At 35.1% G+C, this 16,544-nt stretch overlaps 1 protein-coding gene and 1 non-coding gene across 2 annotated transcripts in view; both read right to left on the reverse strand.

Annotated features, from left to right (window-relative positions):
• The window catches only part of ABI3BP (ABI family member 3 binding protein), a gene marked incomplete at its 5' end in the record, with an annotated part of 234,390 nt that overhangs the window by 10,717 nt on the left and 207,129 nt on the right, over positions 1–16,544 (reverse strand). Inside the window, 1 exon segment of the mRNA XM_025050066.1 lies at positions 12,399–12,507. Within this exon segment, the coding sequence (XP_024905834.1) occupies positions 12,399–12,507 (109 nt within the window).
• LOC112483739 lies at positions 1,320–1,422 on the reverse strand. Its single transcript, XR_003047737.1, has one exon. It is a non-coding gene; the product is annotated as a U6 spliceosomal RNA (small nuclear RNA).

The following is a 16,544-nucleotide window of genomic DNA, read 5'->3' on the forward strand; positions in this document are numbered from 1 at the left end:
AAAACAATGAACAAAATAGCAATAATAAGTCCATACCTCTCAATAATTACTTTAAATGTATATGGACTGAATTCTCCAATCACAACATATAGAGCATATAGAGTAGTTTAATGGATAAAAAAAACAAGACCCAAATATATGCTGCCTAAAAGAGCTTCATTTCAGCTTTAAGGACACACGGACTAAAAGCGAAAGGATGGAAAAGATATTTTATGCAAAAGGAAACCAAAGAAAGCAGGGGTACTTATATCAGATAAGATAAATTTTAAATCAAAGACTATAACAAGAAATAAGGTCATTTGTATAATGACAAATTTGTTACTTCAAGAGGATATAATATTTATAAATATAACATCTGAAAGGAAAGATAGCAATACAATAAGGGCAGGGGATTTAAATACCCCACTTTTGAGAATGGATAATCATCCAGACAGCCAATCAATAAGGAAACATTAAACTATGTATTATATCAGATGGACTGAACAGACATACAGAACATTACATCTGATGGCAACAGAATATACATTGTTCTCAAGCACACATGGAATATTCTTTAGGACAGATCATATATTAGGCCACAAAACAAATCAAATTTTAATAAATTTAAGAAGTTTGAAATTATATCAAGCATTTTTTTCTGACCATAATGGTAAAAAACTGGAAATCAGTTACAAGAAGGAAACTGTGAAATTCACAGATATGTGGAGATTAAACAACATGCTACTAAGCAGCCAGTAGGTCAAAGAAGAAATCAGAGTAATCAAAAATATCTTCGGACAAATGAAAATGGAAATAGAACATACCAAAATTTATGGGATGCATCAAAAGCAATCTGAAGAGGAAAGTTTATAGATACAGATGCCTATATTAAGAAAAAATATGTCAAATATCTTAATTTTACAGCTCAAAGAAGTAGAAAAAGAACAAACTGAGCCCAAAGTTAGTAGAAGGAAATAAGATTAGAGTAGAAATAAATGAAAGAGACAAAAAAAAATCGATGAAACTAAGCTGTTTTTTTTTAAAAGATAATTTACTAAACTTTAGCTGGAATAATTAAGAAAAAAGACTCAAAATCAGAAATGAATGAAGAGACATTACAACTGATACCACTGAAATACAAAGGATCATGAGATTACTATGAACAATCAAACTCCAACAAATTGGTTAATGTAGAATAAAAGGGATAAATATCTAGAAACACAACCTACTAAGACTGAACCAGAAAGAAATAGATAATCTGAACAATTACTAGTAAAGAGATTGAATCACTAATTAAAAACCTCCCAACAAAATCCCAGGACCAGAGAGTATCACTGGTGAACTCTACCAAACAGTTAAAAAAGAATGGATGTCATCCTTGCGCAGGAGCCATGCTAATCTCTCTGTGTCATTCCAATTTTAGGATATGTGCTGCCAAAGCGACCTGTCAGAGTGGCTGTCATCAATAAATCAAATAACAAGTGTTGGCAAGGATGTGGAGAAAAGGGAACCCCATACACTGTTGGTGGGCTTGCAAATTGGTACAGCCACTATGGAGAACAGTCTGGAGGTCCATAAAAAAATTAAAAGTGGATCTACCTTTTGACTCAGCAATTACACTTCTGGGTATTTATCCAAAGAAAACCAAAACAATAATTTGTAAAGATCTATGCATCCCTATATTTGTGGCAGCACTATTTACAACAGCCAAGATATGGAAGCAGCCTAAGTGTCTATGAACAGATGATTGGATAAAGATGTTATGGTTCATGTATACAATGGAATATTACTAAGCCCTAAAAAAAAAAAAAAAATGAAATCCTACTATTTCAACTACATGGATGGACCTAGGATCTATTATGCTGAGTGAAATAAGTCAGACATAGAAAGATAAATACCATATGATTTCACTTATATGTGGAATCTAAGGAACAAAAAGAACAAACTAATCAAAAACAGACTCACAAATATAGAGGACAGTCTGGTGATGGCAAGAGGGGAGGAAAATGGTGGGGTGGAGAATGGGATGAAGGGTTAAAGAAGTACAAATTATGCTGGATGGTCACAGGGATGGGGAGCAGAGCATAAGGAATGCGGTTAGCATTAATATATTAGCTAGGTGGAAAACCAGAGCAATCAGGGGGATCATGTATTAAACTATATAAATGTCTAACCAATGTACTGTATACTTGAAACTAATAAGAAGAAGAATGCCAATCCTTCTCTTCCAATAAAGTGAACTGGAGGGGATACTCCCAAACTTATTTTACAAGGCTGGCATTACTGTGATACCAAAGCCAGAGAAGGACACTACAAGAAAAGAAAATTACAGGCCAGTATTCTTGATGAAAATAGATGCAAAAATCCTCAAAAAAATATTAGCAAACTGAGTTCAACAATACATTAAAAGGCTCATACAACATGAACAAGTGAGATTCATCGCAGGGATGCAAATATGGTTCAACATCCACAAGTCAATAAATGTGATACACTAACAGCGAAATGAGGGATAAAAACCATGATTATCATATGTAATCTCAATAGATGCAGAACAAGCGTTTGGCAAAATTCAACATATTTTCATGAGAAAAACTCAAAAAAGTGGGTATAGAGGGAACATAGCTCAACATAATAAAGGGCATATATGACAAGACCACGCCTAACAATATACTCAACAGTGAAATGCTGAATGAAAGCTTTCCTTCAAAATCTGGAACAAGAATGCCCACTCTCACCACTTTTATTCAACATAGTACTGGAAGTCCCAGCTAGAGCAATTAGGCAAGAAAAAGAAAAGACATCTAAATTGAAAGAAAAATAAAACTCTCTAACTGCAGATGATGTTATGTCTAGGAAACAAAGACTCCACCTCAAAACTGTTAAAACTAATAAACAAATTCAGTAAAGTTGCAGGATACAAAATCAATATGTAAAAATTGGTTGTGTTTTTATATAACAACGAGCTTTCAGAAAAAGAAATTAAGAAAACAATCCCATTTACAATAGCATCAAAAAATAAAATACATAGGAATAAATTTATCCAAAGAGGTGAAAGATTTGTACACTGAATACTATAAGACATTGATGAAAGAAATTGAAGATACAAATAAATGGAAATATATTCCAAGTTCATGGATTAGAAGAATTAATTTTGTTAAAATATCCCTAATACGCAAAGCAATCTATAGATTCAGTGCAGTCCTTATTGAAATTTAAATGTCGTTTTTCAAAAAATTGAACACAGAATCCTAAAATTTTCATGGAGTCACAGAAGACCCCAAAGAGCCAAAGTGATCTTGATAAAGAAGAACAAAGCTAGAGGTATCACGCTCCCTGATTTTAAACCATATTACAAAACTATAGTAATCAAAACAGTATGGCATTGGCATAAAAACAGATACATAGATCAATGGAACAGAATAGAAAACCCATAAATAAACCCATGCATATATGGTCAATTAGTTTATGACAAAGAAGCCAAGAATATAAAAGGGGAAGGGACAGATACATGCAAAAGAATGAAACTGGACTACTATCTTACATTACTATAAAAAGTTAATTCAAAATGGATTAAAGACTTGACCATAAGACCTGAACCCATAAAGTTTGTAGAAGAAAACAGAGGTAAGCTCCTTGACATCCAGTCTTGGAGATGATTTTTCTTTTTTGTTTTGGATTTGACACCAAAAGCAAAGACAACAAAAGCAAAAATAAACAAATGGGACTGTATCACGCTAGAAGTTCTGCACAGCAAAGGAAACTGTCAACAAAATGAAAAGGCAACCTATAGAATGAGAAAATATTTACAAACCATGTATTCAATAAGGGGTTAACATCTAAAATATATTAGGAACTGATACAACTCAATAGCAAGAAAGCAAATAACCAAATAAGAATAATGGGCAAATCACCTGAATAGACATTTTTCCAAAGAAGACATACAGATGGCCAATAAGTACATGAAAAGGTGCTCAACATCACTAATCATCAGGGAAATGCAAAATCACAATGAGATATTACCTTATACCTGTAAGGATGTCTATTAACTAAAAGACAAGAGATAACAAATGCTGGCAAAGATGTGGAGTAAAGTGAATCCTTATACGCTATTCCTAATTGTCAGTCGATGGAGGAGTGGAAAAAGAGAATGTGGTATATGTATTTAATGAAATATTATTCAGCCTCAAAAGTGAAAGAAATTCTACATTTGCAATACATGGATTGAACCTGGAGGACATTATGCTAAGTGAAATGAGGCAGAGAAAGACAAATACTGAACCTATATGTGGAATCAAAAAAAAAAAAAAGAAAAAAAGATTGGCTCACAGAAATAGTAGAAAAGTGATTGCCAAGGGCTGGGGCAGTGAGGGAAATAGAGCTTTAAAAATGTACAAATGTTATAAGATGAATAAGTCCTAAGGATATAATGTGTAACATGGTGACTCCAGTTGATAACATACTGTATGACTGAAATGTGCTGAATAGAATTTAAATGTTGTAACCCACGTCCCCAAAGATACATATATGAGGTGATGGATGTGTTAATTAACTTGCCTTACATAATGTATACATATATCAAATTGTCATGTTGTATACTTTAAGTATCTTACAAATTTTTTTGTCAATTAACACCTTAGAGCCAAAAAAAAAAGAATAAAACATTTGCTTCTGGGAAACAGGATTTAGGAATAGGATTGAGCTGCTTTGTAGCATTTTGAGTTCTAAAACCATGTACATGTATTTCTGATAAAAATGAAAATTAAATTTAAAAAGCTATTTATAAGACCGATTTCATAAAAATGAATATCTAAATGGAGTAAAATCCAAATGGCAACTGTAGTGAAGCCTTTGTGCCTCCTAGAGGACAAGTAAGTAACACCCCTGGCAGAATGCCATGCCTGGTTCTTCCTGGGGAAGTGTGGATCTCAATAATCTTCCCAAGCCTCCCTGTCAGGAGGCAGCATGGTGCTAACTAAGGTCATGGCTTCTGGAGCCAGAAAGACTTGGGTTCACGGCAGCACTACTGTGTGACTTGAAGGTTAGTTATTTAACCTCCGTGAGCCCCAATTTGTTCATATATAAAAGTGAGGATAATATTTTTTGTAATTATAAACCCCTAAGAGTATTAAACTATGACTCTTTTTCTGAGGATTAAATGAGATAATACATGTTAAAGCAAGGTGCCTGGCACATAGCCATTATCAATATTCTCTAGTGCTATATTTATATCTAGAGACATTTTTTAAAGGTGCTTCTATTACTGGGGAATTTGACCAACATGGCCATAGAACTCTCAAGACAGAGCTCTACGTCCACATTCTGTTGTGGTTGTAAAGTTTATAACAAAGACATAGCACATAGCTAATGGGTTATTGGGAAGAATAATATTTTAGCAGATGAAGCTTCCTACCATCAAAATAGCTCCATAGGCTAAGAAAAAAAGACTTCTAAGGTTTTCCTGAAGAATCTAGGAAGCTCTAAGTTATTAATTATCCCAAAGGAATGGGATGATAAAGAAGAGGGTAGAGTTTGAGAAAAGCAGAAAATCAGCATAAGAATTAAATATCAATTTATAGAAAAGTGAAAAAGTAAGGTTTCAAAAGTGGGATCTGTGGTTCATGGTCAGAGACAGGGAAACTCCATCTAGCCTAAGACTGCTCTTCAGGTCTGGTTACACAGACACGTCTGTCATTTCCTGCCTTCCCTTCCTCATTTCTCTCAATAACCAATTCTCTCCATTTTGCCAATAATGTAGAGCTGATATAGTTTTCATTATTTAACAAACTTTTAATATACTCCCATTTATTTAAAAAGCTGGTTTTCACTCTTAACAAAAGCCTCATAATACCCCAGGCAACCTGCTTTCTGTGTAGAAAGGCCACCCTGTAGCTGTTTGTTTGTATTTGTTTGGTTAGCTAATTTTACTCCTAGTGCCGTCTTGAAATGTTTGGGCCTCGTTCAGGTGGAGCATCAGTCAGGGGGAGTGAAATGGCAAAGTAGAATGAGAGAAAAAGAGTAAGGGGCACTCAAGTAGAAAAATAGTAATCTAATCAATCAGTTCTTCAAGGACACTGCAAAATTATGGTAAGTGTTTCTAGATTTCTGCCACATGCAGATCTTGTGCTGATCTGGGAATGTAGATAGGAGTGAAAAAGCAGAGCAGCGGAGACTTAGAGGACAGAGTAAGTCCTAATCTGGGGAAAGGGGCAGAGCATCAATAGGCATCAAGTATCATCAGCCAGCTGCCTAGGGACATTTCTTGTGTCTCCCATTTCTGTGGGGGACACAAATTTCAAATCTGGGCTGTACTTTAATTCTATAGTGTTGCTCTGAGTTTCTGGCACCTCATCTCCTAGGTATTAAAAAATTTTAAGTGAAAAATAATGACTATGGTGATGTAAAAAGAATTGTTCTCTTTGTATAGACTAGTGGAGTTCCGTGCTCCTAGCTCTACTTTTGCCAGAAGAAAAGTTGCAAAACTGAGCAATCCACTATATTTCTTCTTTAATGAGGAAGCCATTGTTTTGCTGCCCACACCTACAATAAAACTAAGTAAAATGCCTAAGTCTCTGGCAGCTGATTTTACTCCTTTCTACAAAGCCCATGAGAAGAGATGTTGAAAAGTTAATACAGAATCTGCAGAAACCAGAATTTCACAAAAACACCATGAATAAGAGTATAATGACTATTTCACATGCCTGCTTCATTATGCCAGATTCACAGTTTATAAGAGTTGCTGCCTTTATTCTCGTTTACTTTTAGTACCAAGGCTGTATTAAATCAAACAACATAAACAACAGTCCCAAACTATCTCTGCTGTCGGCTATCGGCTACAGGAAACTTCAGTAGATTTTAGTCAGGAAGAACTGTTCTCCACAACCCTTCTGAGCCACAGATGACAGCATAAGTGCTTGAGCAGGTTAAGTGAACTTGATTTATCTTAATTGCCAGACAGAGTGCATTTTCCATAGGAAATTGCTGGGCCACATGTAAGTCTGGCACACACAGTGGATTCTTCCGTTTTTTGTCAGTGAGGAGAGACACGGGCTCATTGGAAGAGACAAGTAAGATTAAAAGGCTTTTTTAGTTAGTGCACAGCATTTGTGTGTCCATCTGTAGTGCCAACCAGTTCATCAGGAAGAATGTGGCCCATCAATGGCTTATTAAAATATGTGCTAAAAACAATTTGTCTGAAAACAAATTGTGGACCACAGACAAATTCAAAGAAGAGTGGTTTATCAGGACCATTCTACTTGCTATAAGACTGACCTAGGTTTTGGTTTTATTTTCAGTTTCAGTTTTCCCACTGATTTTGTGTGTGGCTTCGGATATCATAAGATTATAACATTTGAGATCTGGGAGAGACTTTGTGATCAAGTAGTCCATACTTCTGTCCCTTTAAGTAGTGGTGCAAGACTCATTAAGTCATATACTTTATCAGTTCTGTTCACAGAACTAAAAATAGCCATAATGGTCTTTGCAAATAAAGTGGTTGGTTCCAGATAGGAGAGGCTTCTCTTAATATTTATCTTTCAGGTCAATAAAAGCCACACATTGAAGTTTTATGTGGAAAAATTAAGTGGGAAATAAATATTAGGACATGCGTTAGATGGGTACTGATTCAGCTGGATACCAACATCTTTACATTTTCTTTGTATCTTAGAGATCCCCTAAAAACAGAGATGGAGTTTGCCTCTGTTAATAGATGTCTTCTGTGTCACTTGACTAAAACAGTTATGGCTCCTCACAAACAGCCCCTCTTCCCTGTCCACATATATGGCCACAGCTTACTGCAGCTGCAAGCAGCCGTGGGCAAGGTTGGAATGGTCCTCACTGTACCGCCTTTGGAGTCACACCTAGTTGCCCCAAGGTGACCGTGCAGCTCTACTCTCTCTGTAGATAGAAACACCTTGTGCCAGGTGTGGAGCTGAACCCGCCCAGCAGCAAGACAGCTGCTGGAGGGTCCCTTACTGCGGGCTGTTTTCAGGCTTCTGCAGAGTACATGAAAACTTGGCTGTCATAAACACGGGCAGAGAGAAGGTTAGCATACACTGAGAAGGAGAAGATAGCACTTTTCACTTTTTGGTTCTAGAATACTGTGTGAACATTTAGAATTTTTAACCAAAAGAGCTCTGTAGATTTATTTTCTGTGTGATTCTCCTAAGTTAAATGGTCTAACACCGAGCTCTCTACCCTAGTAGGTATGTAATTATTAGCCAGTAATTATCACCTGTTTTAGATCTCATGTTTTTTTCTGTCAGGACAAATGATGGAAAATGCTATTAAAACGAATTATTTACATATGTCTCCTAGAATTGGAACACAGCTATAGTAATTCTTTCAAAAGTTATTATCTTCCAGCTTTTCAAATGTGGAATTCCAGAACCTAAGGGTGCAGGGGAGGAATTTAACGGCTATAATTCAAAGTTTGCCTATTTTGGGAATTCAATTTTACCATATATTTTGATTTAAAAATTCTCCCAAACAGTGAAATGTGACCAAAGTCATTCTTTAAGCTAATAAAAACCACCTGGTAGCTGCATCCTAAACATACTTCCTGTTTTTAGTGTGTCTTTTATTAGCATTAATCTTGGACCATGGTTGGGGTAGAAAAGATACAACGGAAAAAAACTTTGCCTTAACAATGTGATATAGTATGAAAAAAGCTGACACTGAAAAAGCCAACAAATCTAAATTTGAGGACTCATAATTTTATTATTCTGGCTCTAGCCTTGCTGTCAACATTATCTGTAAGGACTACTTGTATTTCACCTAAGTCACAAACATGGATTTGAGCTGAAAGAACAATACTATCGTTGCTCTTACTAGCCTGTCCCATTCTATTCCATCCTTCACTGTCAAGTTCCAGTTTCAAGTATTCCGTGAGGCTCTCTCTCCTGATAAACTGCAGAACTTGGCTGTAAGTCCTACACTGGCATGTTCTTTTATGCTATCTTGTGATGCTCTCATGTGGTTTCATGGGTGTTAGTTTTGTTTTTCTAGGTACTTTTAGGCTTCAGAAATCTCAAATTAAATGAAATAATTCCGTTCACTTTATTCTTCTTTAAGTCATTAAGTTACTTTGACTAGTAGGGGTTTCAACAAATAATTTTAATATTTCGGCTGAAAACATTTTTGCCTGTTAGACAAACTAATCTCTAGCACACCTCTGCTGAGAGAGCACAGAATGCTCTCACAGGCTCACCACACACTGGGTCTACTGCACTGCTTGACCACTGCGAAGCTGTACACTGCAGACCAAACAGCTTTCATTAGAATACCTTCACATGCACGTGAACTGCCCCCAATGGGAAAATGTTCTTTACTTCGAATTACTGATCTACAACTTTTAAATTATGACCCATTATGGACTATCAATATATTCCTGGTAAAATCATGTATATGAACATTAACAGCATTTATGTCCTATTGGATTTCATTCGATCATACCTAACTCTAAAAATAATATTAAATAAGCCACATATAGACACACTGAATGGCCTCAAACTTATGCCAAGTAGTAAAACTTGGCATGGGGTTCTGATTTCAGGAATTTTTAAACTTAATATTGCTTTTTCCCAAAGACAAATCCAGAAAGGGCCACCTTTGGGATTTGTTTGTCCTGAAATGAGAATGGGCTGTAGGGGTCCTCCTTAGAAGGCCACTGGTGAAGGACAGGATAGAAAAGCGAGACACATTATCATGAAGGCAGGAGAAAAGGGACATGGTTGTCTTTCAGTCTGAGGCAAACTCCAGAAACGATTAGCATGAGTCCTATAACAGTTACAACCCATGACTTGATTGGTGCTGTGATTCCAGAATGAAAGGTAGCTCAGCCCCAAGGTACTTTTCTCTTATGCACCTACTCAACCAGTTAGGTCAGATGTGAAATTGACACTCTTATGCAATGTTAACAAAGAATCCCCCCTTTTAAAATTTATTCCAACTGTCGTTATATTTCCACCAATGTCACTCGTTATAAGTAACACTAGTGTCAAAAATGATTAGTCCAACTATAAGAAAGTCAGAATAAAAACTAAAATAAAAGTCAGAACAAGTCACTCCCCAGTCACTGTCCTTCAAGGTCATCTCTCTATCTCTTGACCAAGTTTCCTGATCTGGTGTAGAATATTCTTTACAACCTGGCTTCTGCCTCTCTTTGCTTCCACTGCCTCAGTCCACTTTTCACCCCTCACGCTGATGAAAACAGCCTATTGCTCACTGCACACAACCAGGCCATTTCAGGCCCCTGCACTGACACATGCTATTCTCTGACATTCTTTTCACCTACCAGTTACCTAGCTAGCTCCTTTCTACTTATCCTTCAAGCCTCAGTCCAGGTGTCAACCTTGAAGACGTTTTTCCTAATTTCCCCAGACTTCACGAAGTGCTACCCACTCCGGGTTCCCATCGCACCTCGTGCTTACATTGACCAGAACTCTCATCACTTTGTGTAGAATAATCAGTTATGAACTGCCTACCCCCGCTAGCCTCTAGCTCAAGAGCAGGCACAATGTTTATTCAGGTTTGTAGCCACGACTCCAGGCATACCACTGAGCACATTGTTGGCAATTAATCGATGTTAGGTGAATGGAAACAAACCTTTTACAAACAAATCAGGTTTAAAATATCTCTGGTATAACTGTTCTACTTCTGATTGTTGCTAATAAGTACACTGTGAGATCTGAGGACAGCCTGATACAGAAAAGGAACTCAATGATCATTTAGAAATTGGATGCCTTTCAATGTATTTTCTGTGTACTACTCAGCTCATTTTTAAGTGGAATAAAGAGCAGAAAACTGAAGAGAAAAACCAGTCCTATAAACCCAAATCTACCCGTTAAAAACTCCAAAATTAAGTGACTTTTCTCTTTTACTTTTTTCTTGAAATATGGTAAAAATAGGCTCTCTCCCTGTTAATCTTGTTAAGAAAACAAAATCAAGATCATCGTTACTGAAATATATACTTATTTTTGGCTAATTTAAATCCTTTAAGAAAATAAGCAGTTGCAAAATTTTCCATGTTACAGCTCAAAATAGAGAACTTGAAAAAAAAATACTTGTGGAAAAATGTTATTTTTGCAGTATAGGATTACAGTTTACATACAGCAAACCATCTATAATGAATTAGATTCTTCCTTTTCCTCTGAAAAGATTAGAAGAGTCTCCCTGCTGTCAGAACCCAAATAGGCTCTTTTGGGTGTCACAACCAATACCGAATTCAATTCAATCAATTGATGATGATGAAAGATACAGGAAGTAAAACTTGCGAAAAAAATCTCTGATGCCAGCGTTCCAGTCTTCACCTCTGCTGATCTTTTTCAACACTGAGGAACTTTGTCAAGCTATGAAATATTCACTCTGGAAAAATTCTTGATTGTGTCCTTCTGAAAATTCTCTTATGTTGCTCGATATACTATCATTTAAGATGTCAGTTTGTTGGTTTGTTTTTTAACTGAAAGCATATACAGTTTATCGGTGTTTTGGAGTTTGAGGAAAGAAATTGATTTCCCACAGAGAGTGAAATTTAGTCCAGGAATAAATTTAGCATATTGGCTTTGTTAAAAAAAGGTTTGGCTGTATCTATTTGAGAATCTCTTTGATTTTTTTTTAATATGAATAAATTTGATGATTTTGCCATGTAAAACAGAACAAAACAAAACTTACTACATTTCTAGAAATGTTAAGGTCCTTATATATCTTGTAATAATAAAATGAACTGACAAAATATTGGGTATTTTATATTTATAAAGGGATCACAAAACTATACAGTAATATAAACAAACTGGTATCAATGTGTAATAAGGTACACCAAAAGAAGCTGTCTATTATTGAACAATGCTAATACTCCCCCCCCCCCAAATCTATTCTCATTTGTCTGTGATAAAAAAACGCCAAAACAAAGTATTTTTGTGTCTGGGACCAGTATCTAGTTATTTAAACTATTGTAACGTTAGTTACGACAACGTTATAACATTAACTATTATAAACTTTTGCCTACATTTATCACATGGCTTTTATTTCCTTGCCCTCCCTCTTTTAGCATGTCAGCTAAATTCTTCTGTGCTTCAAATGTAGTTTACGTCATGTATACTCCAGTTATCTCTGGTTCACAGACTTTTCTTTCTCTGAATTTTGGTATTTAACATCGACTTTTGGTACTAATGGCCTTCTATTTTTCAGTGTTCCCAGTTATACTGTTAGCTTATAAGACCATCTTGTTAGCTCTTGTATCCCCACCAATAAGTTGCATATTTGCAAAACATGACTTTAGAAGTATCTAGTGCTATGTATGGAAAGGCAAAGAGTGAAATGGAAACTAGACCCTCCCTTAAGACAAAGAGGGATGATGTCATTTTATTCCTTTGTTATGACTTTTGCACTCTCCAAATTTACCTGTAATAGCACTAGTGGCTTACCTTGTGTCTGGTTTTAGATTTTCTACTGTGGAGAAGGTTTGATTCGTAACTTGAACAGACTTGTTCTTCCCACTGAATGATCCATTTTCTCTGGATATAACTTCATATTCTGAAAAGCGAAAAAGCCAACAGATACTTGTCTTTATGTTCAGCTGATTTAATTGTTCTTGACACTAGTAGCATAATAAAATCACTCATAAAAATGAGCAACTCAGATTGCAGTTCTGATCTTATATGTTATACATTATGTATTCATCGTATACATTAGCAATTTCCAGATGCGCATAGTCAGTGGGTGACGAAGGTTCCAAAGCATTTGGGAGTTCTCATTGACCATCTCTGCTTTTCCTTTACCGGAGCAGGGAAAGCCTGACAACTGTGATGACCAATGACTCTCCTATGGTAGCTTTGGATACTGGTAACCTATGATTTCATTAGGTAAGTCAATCTGCCGTTGTTGGAAAGCACTGTATGTGGAATGGTGTTTGAGTAAGAGCTGTGTTTCCTGCTCTATGGGGCTTTACAATACAGTTTGGAAAAAGCCACTGAGTACAATGTACTGCTGCAAAAATCTTCTCTGAGTTTAAAATCCTAGCAGCAAATAACAGTTAACCAAACCATTACTTTGAACCATAGAATTATGGAATTTTTATACCTACTGCTTACATAAGTTACTTAAGTTTTGTATATACTGCTTATACATGCCCCCCTTGATAATTATCCTTGTATTTGTAGAAAGAAACTATGTCCTTAAAGTCCTCATAGAGCCCTGCATAAATTTCACTTAAAGGCATGTTTCCATGAACTAATCAAAAGAGAAAGATTTTCAGAATATGAGAGTATAATTTATAAATTTGTTAATTGGTTTTCCCTGCTCTCAGTTGGGGTTCAGTTTAAAGCATTTGACATACAATGGATTAAAAAAAATCAGACAGAACCCAGTCAACAAACAACAACAAAATCCCATTCAGAATCAGCTCCATCAATATGAAGAAATGCACAAATGGTGGGCATTAGGGAAAGGGGGAAGGCTGCAAAGGAGCTGGCAAGTACCTGGAAATTTCTGCTATTAGCACTGAGACCAAAAGTAGGAGATGGATACTGGAAATAAAACTGAAACTATAGGATAACTCAGGAGACTTACAATCAGGAGTTTTGATTTGGGAAGGCTTCTTAATGCTGTATTTTAAAAATCCAAAAAGGAGCATGACTCTTTCTGAATAATTTATGACTATCCTTCCAAAAATTCATAATGAAACTAGAAGGCAATGACATTGTATCTGGACACATCAGTACAGCTGTTAAAAGATTAATGGCTGGTATTTAGTATTCCTTCTCAGACGACCATTTTTTGTTTGTATTTTGTTGTTTCCCAACACTTTTTATTACCAGTTAAGTTGGCTTTCAATTCTAATGGAGGGTGCAGAGGGAGAGAGGGGGAGGATCCTGAATTCAATATGTCCATTTTATATCTTTTCCTCAGCTGTGAAGGGATATTTACTAGAAAAAGACAGGAGTAATTAAAATGGAAACTTGATTTTTAAAAAAATAGAAACGGTGTGGCTTGATGGAAAGAGACAGACCAAGACACTTGCCTCCATCTCAGTTGTGGTTTTTCCATCTGTAAAATGTCAATAATATCCCTTCATTGTGTTGCTTCTGGGAATTACATTAGGAACATATAACAAGTGCTTAATAGTATTTTACATGTATATTTCTCAACAGGTGGTACCTATTATTATTGTTGCTTTTATTATCCCTTATTAGCCCTGTAATATGTTTTGAAAATAAGGTCACAAAAATTTGAATGATTCCAATTGGAAAGATTCAAAAGTGCTTCTTAGTCACCAAAAGAACAACTTATATTATAGTCTATTTGGTTATTCATGAAAACTACCATCTTCAAAAAACATCTTTTGCTTGGAACATTCCTCATCAACGGTGTGATATTCTTTTTAATAGTACCACAGCCCGTTAGTGCTTGAAACTCTTATTGCACATGTAATTTTCTTTTGACTCAAGTTTTAAAGATTGATTTAATACTATTTTTGTCCTGAAATACTGTTTTTTTCAAACTGGATTTAGAAGTTACCTTCATAATTAAAAAGATATTTAGAATTTCTCTTAGAATTCAAGCTTTTGAATGTATATAGTTGGGCTTTGTAAATATATCTTTCATTTTTAATGTTTTAAAGTGATAATAGCTTTTTCATAAATCCACCATTATAAAAATAGAATAATTTTGGAATTAATATTTGTAGATACATTCTGAATATATTTCAGAAGATAAAGGCATCCTCTTAAGTATATGTCCATAGTTCTTCTTTTAAAATATTTGTTTATAATTTCATTAACAACAAAGATATAACAAAATCAATAAAGAACTAAAGCTGAGTAGTTGGTCTTTTTCCCCCCATCGGAGGGTTTTATTGCCTATTATGAGACAATTAACTTCATAGAAAAAAATTTTTTTCTAAAGATTGGGAATATCACTGTCTGGTCAACAGAGTATGAAAATAGTAATGATAATCTATTTCTAACTGTCCTACTACTGCTGTTACTGACAAACATTAATTGAACAATTGCTAATTTATGCTGCCATTCAAAATCTGTTTAATTTTATCCTTATGATAAATTGGTAACAATGGGTATTATTACAAATAAGGAAACTAAAGTTCAAAGGGGCTAATTATATACCCAAGTTGCATATCTAGAACACAGTCGATCTGGGATTTAAATCATGTTGATCTTGGCATGTCATAAAGCAACATCTTATAAGTTAACTTTAAGTTGTTCAAGGACCCAAGCTATGGCCAATTTCTTAGGTGCACCTATTTATACATCACTGTAAGGCCATGTAGAAGCAACTGAATTTGATTGTATTTACTAGAAGTGAATATGTGCTCGTCAATTAAAAGATAGATTATTGACAGAAGCCAACTCGTGGAATAAAGTATATGTTTCACTCTTTTTTTGTTATCTTTATCCATTCTTTCTTATAAAATTATTTTCAGTGACATGAGAATTAATTAATCTCTGTATTATCTAAGTTGCTGGTTTATAAAAGATTATATTTGAAATCAAATGGTATTTAATGAACAATTTAAAAATAAATGGAAAAAGACCATTAGGACATATGGTCCAACATTTAAATACAGATTAGGTGAGTATTGATTAAATATGGATTTATTTCTATTTAGAAAATTTTACAGCTAAAGAGATATGGTTCTATTCCATGAAAATTATTATAAGTTCATTATCTTGTGGAAGATCTCAAGCAGCTCATGAACATTTGGTGACAATGTTACAAAAGTAATTGGTTGGAGAGGTAAACTATACCATTTTCATGATTCTTTGAGATTACAAGTTTATATAATTAAAAAACAAATGTTACAGAATGAATCAGAAAGTAAAATCCTTTTGCTTTAAAAAGTTAAATCAGATAGAATTGACATATAAGTGAATATGTATTAGATTATTAGATATATTAACCAATTCCAACTTGAGGTCCCATATCTTTAAGGCAAATGAAATTTTATAGGTCATTTGGTTTGTTAGAACTAAGCCTCAGACTATCAGAGGAACTCCTTATTAGCACAGTATATGGATTGAAAATTCTGCACTTTTTCATACATGTAGATAATCAATACTTAAGGATTGACTGATTTTTAGATATCAATTTAGATTTTTAGATATTAGATATTCTTACCTATTAACTTTGCACCTACTGGCATAGTCCAAAGTAAAGAAGCAGGGCTAGGCAAATTCCTAGGAACCATGGGGCAGTGGCTAGTTCGTTCTCAAAACAAAGGTAAGCTTTGTATGAAATAGAAAATTCACGAAATATGGTTTAAAAAACGAAAAGATAAGCTGCTTACACTGGAAGTTACCCAGACTGAATGATTTCATCTGAGGAGAAATAACTGCTGTTTTCTTCTTGATTTATAGAGGGTTTTTTTTTTTTTTGGCAGATGCTCAATCTCCCACTCTCCACCTTCCCTTGTGTACTGATCTCTACTTTTGGTAGTTTCTTATTGGGCCCCTCTATTGCCTTTCTGCTCATCCCAGGCACAGCGCAGGGACATGGACAGCAGGAACCTTGTTACTCAGGCTATGTGCCTTATCCTCTAGCTGATTTAGGTCATA

Source organism: Pteropus alecto, unplaced genomic scaffold (assembly GCF_000325575.1).
Source record: "Pteropus alecto unplaced genomic scaffold, ASM32557v1 scaffold164, whole genome shotgun sequence".
Lineage (NCBI taxonomy): Eukaryota > Metazoa > Chordata > Mammalia > Chiroptera > Pteropodidae > Pteropus > Pteropus alecto.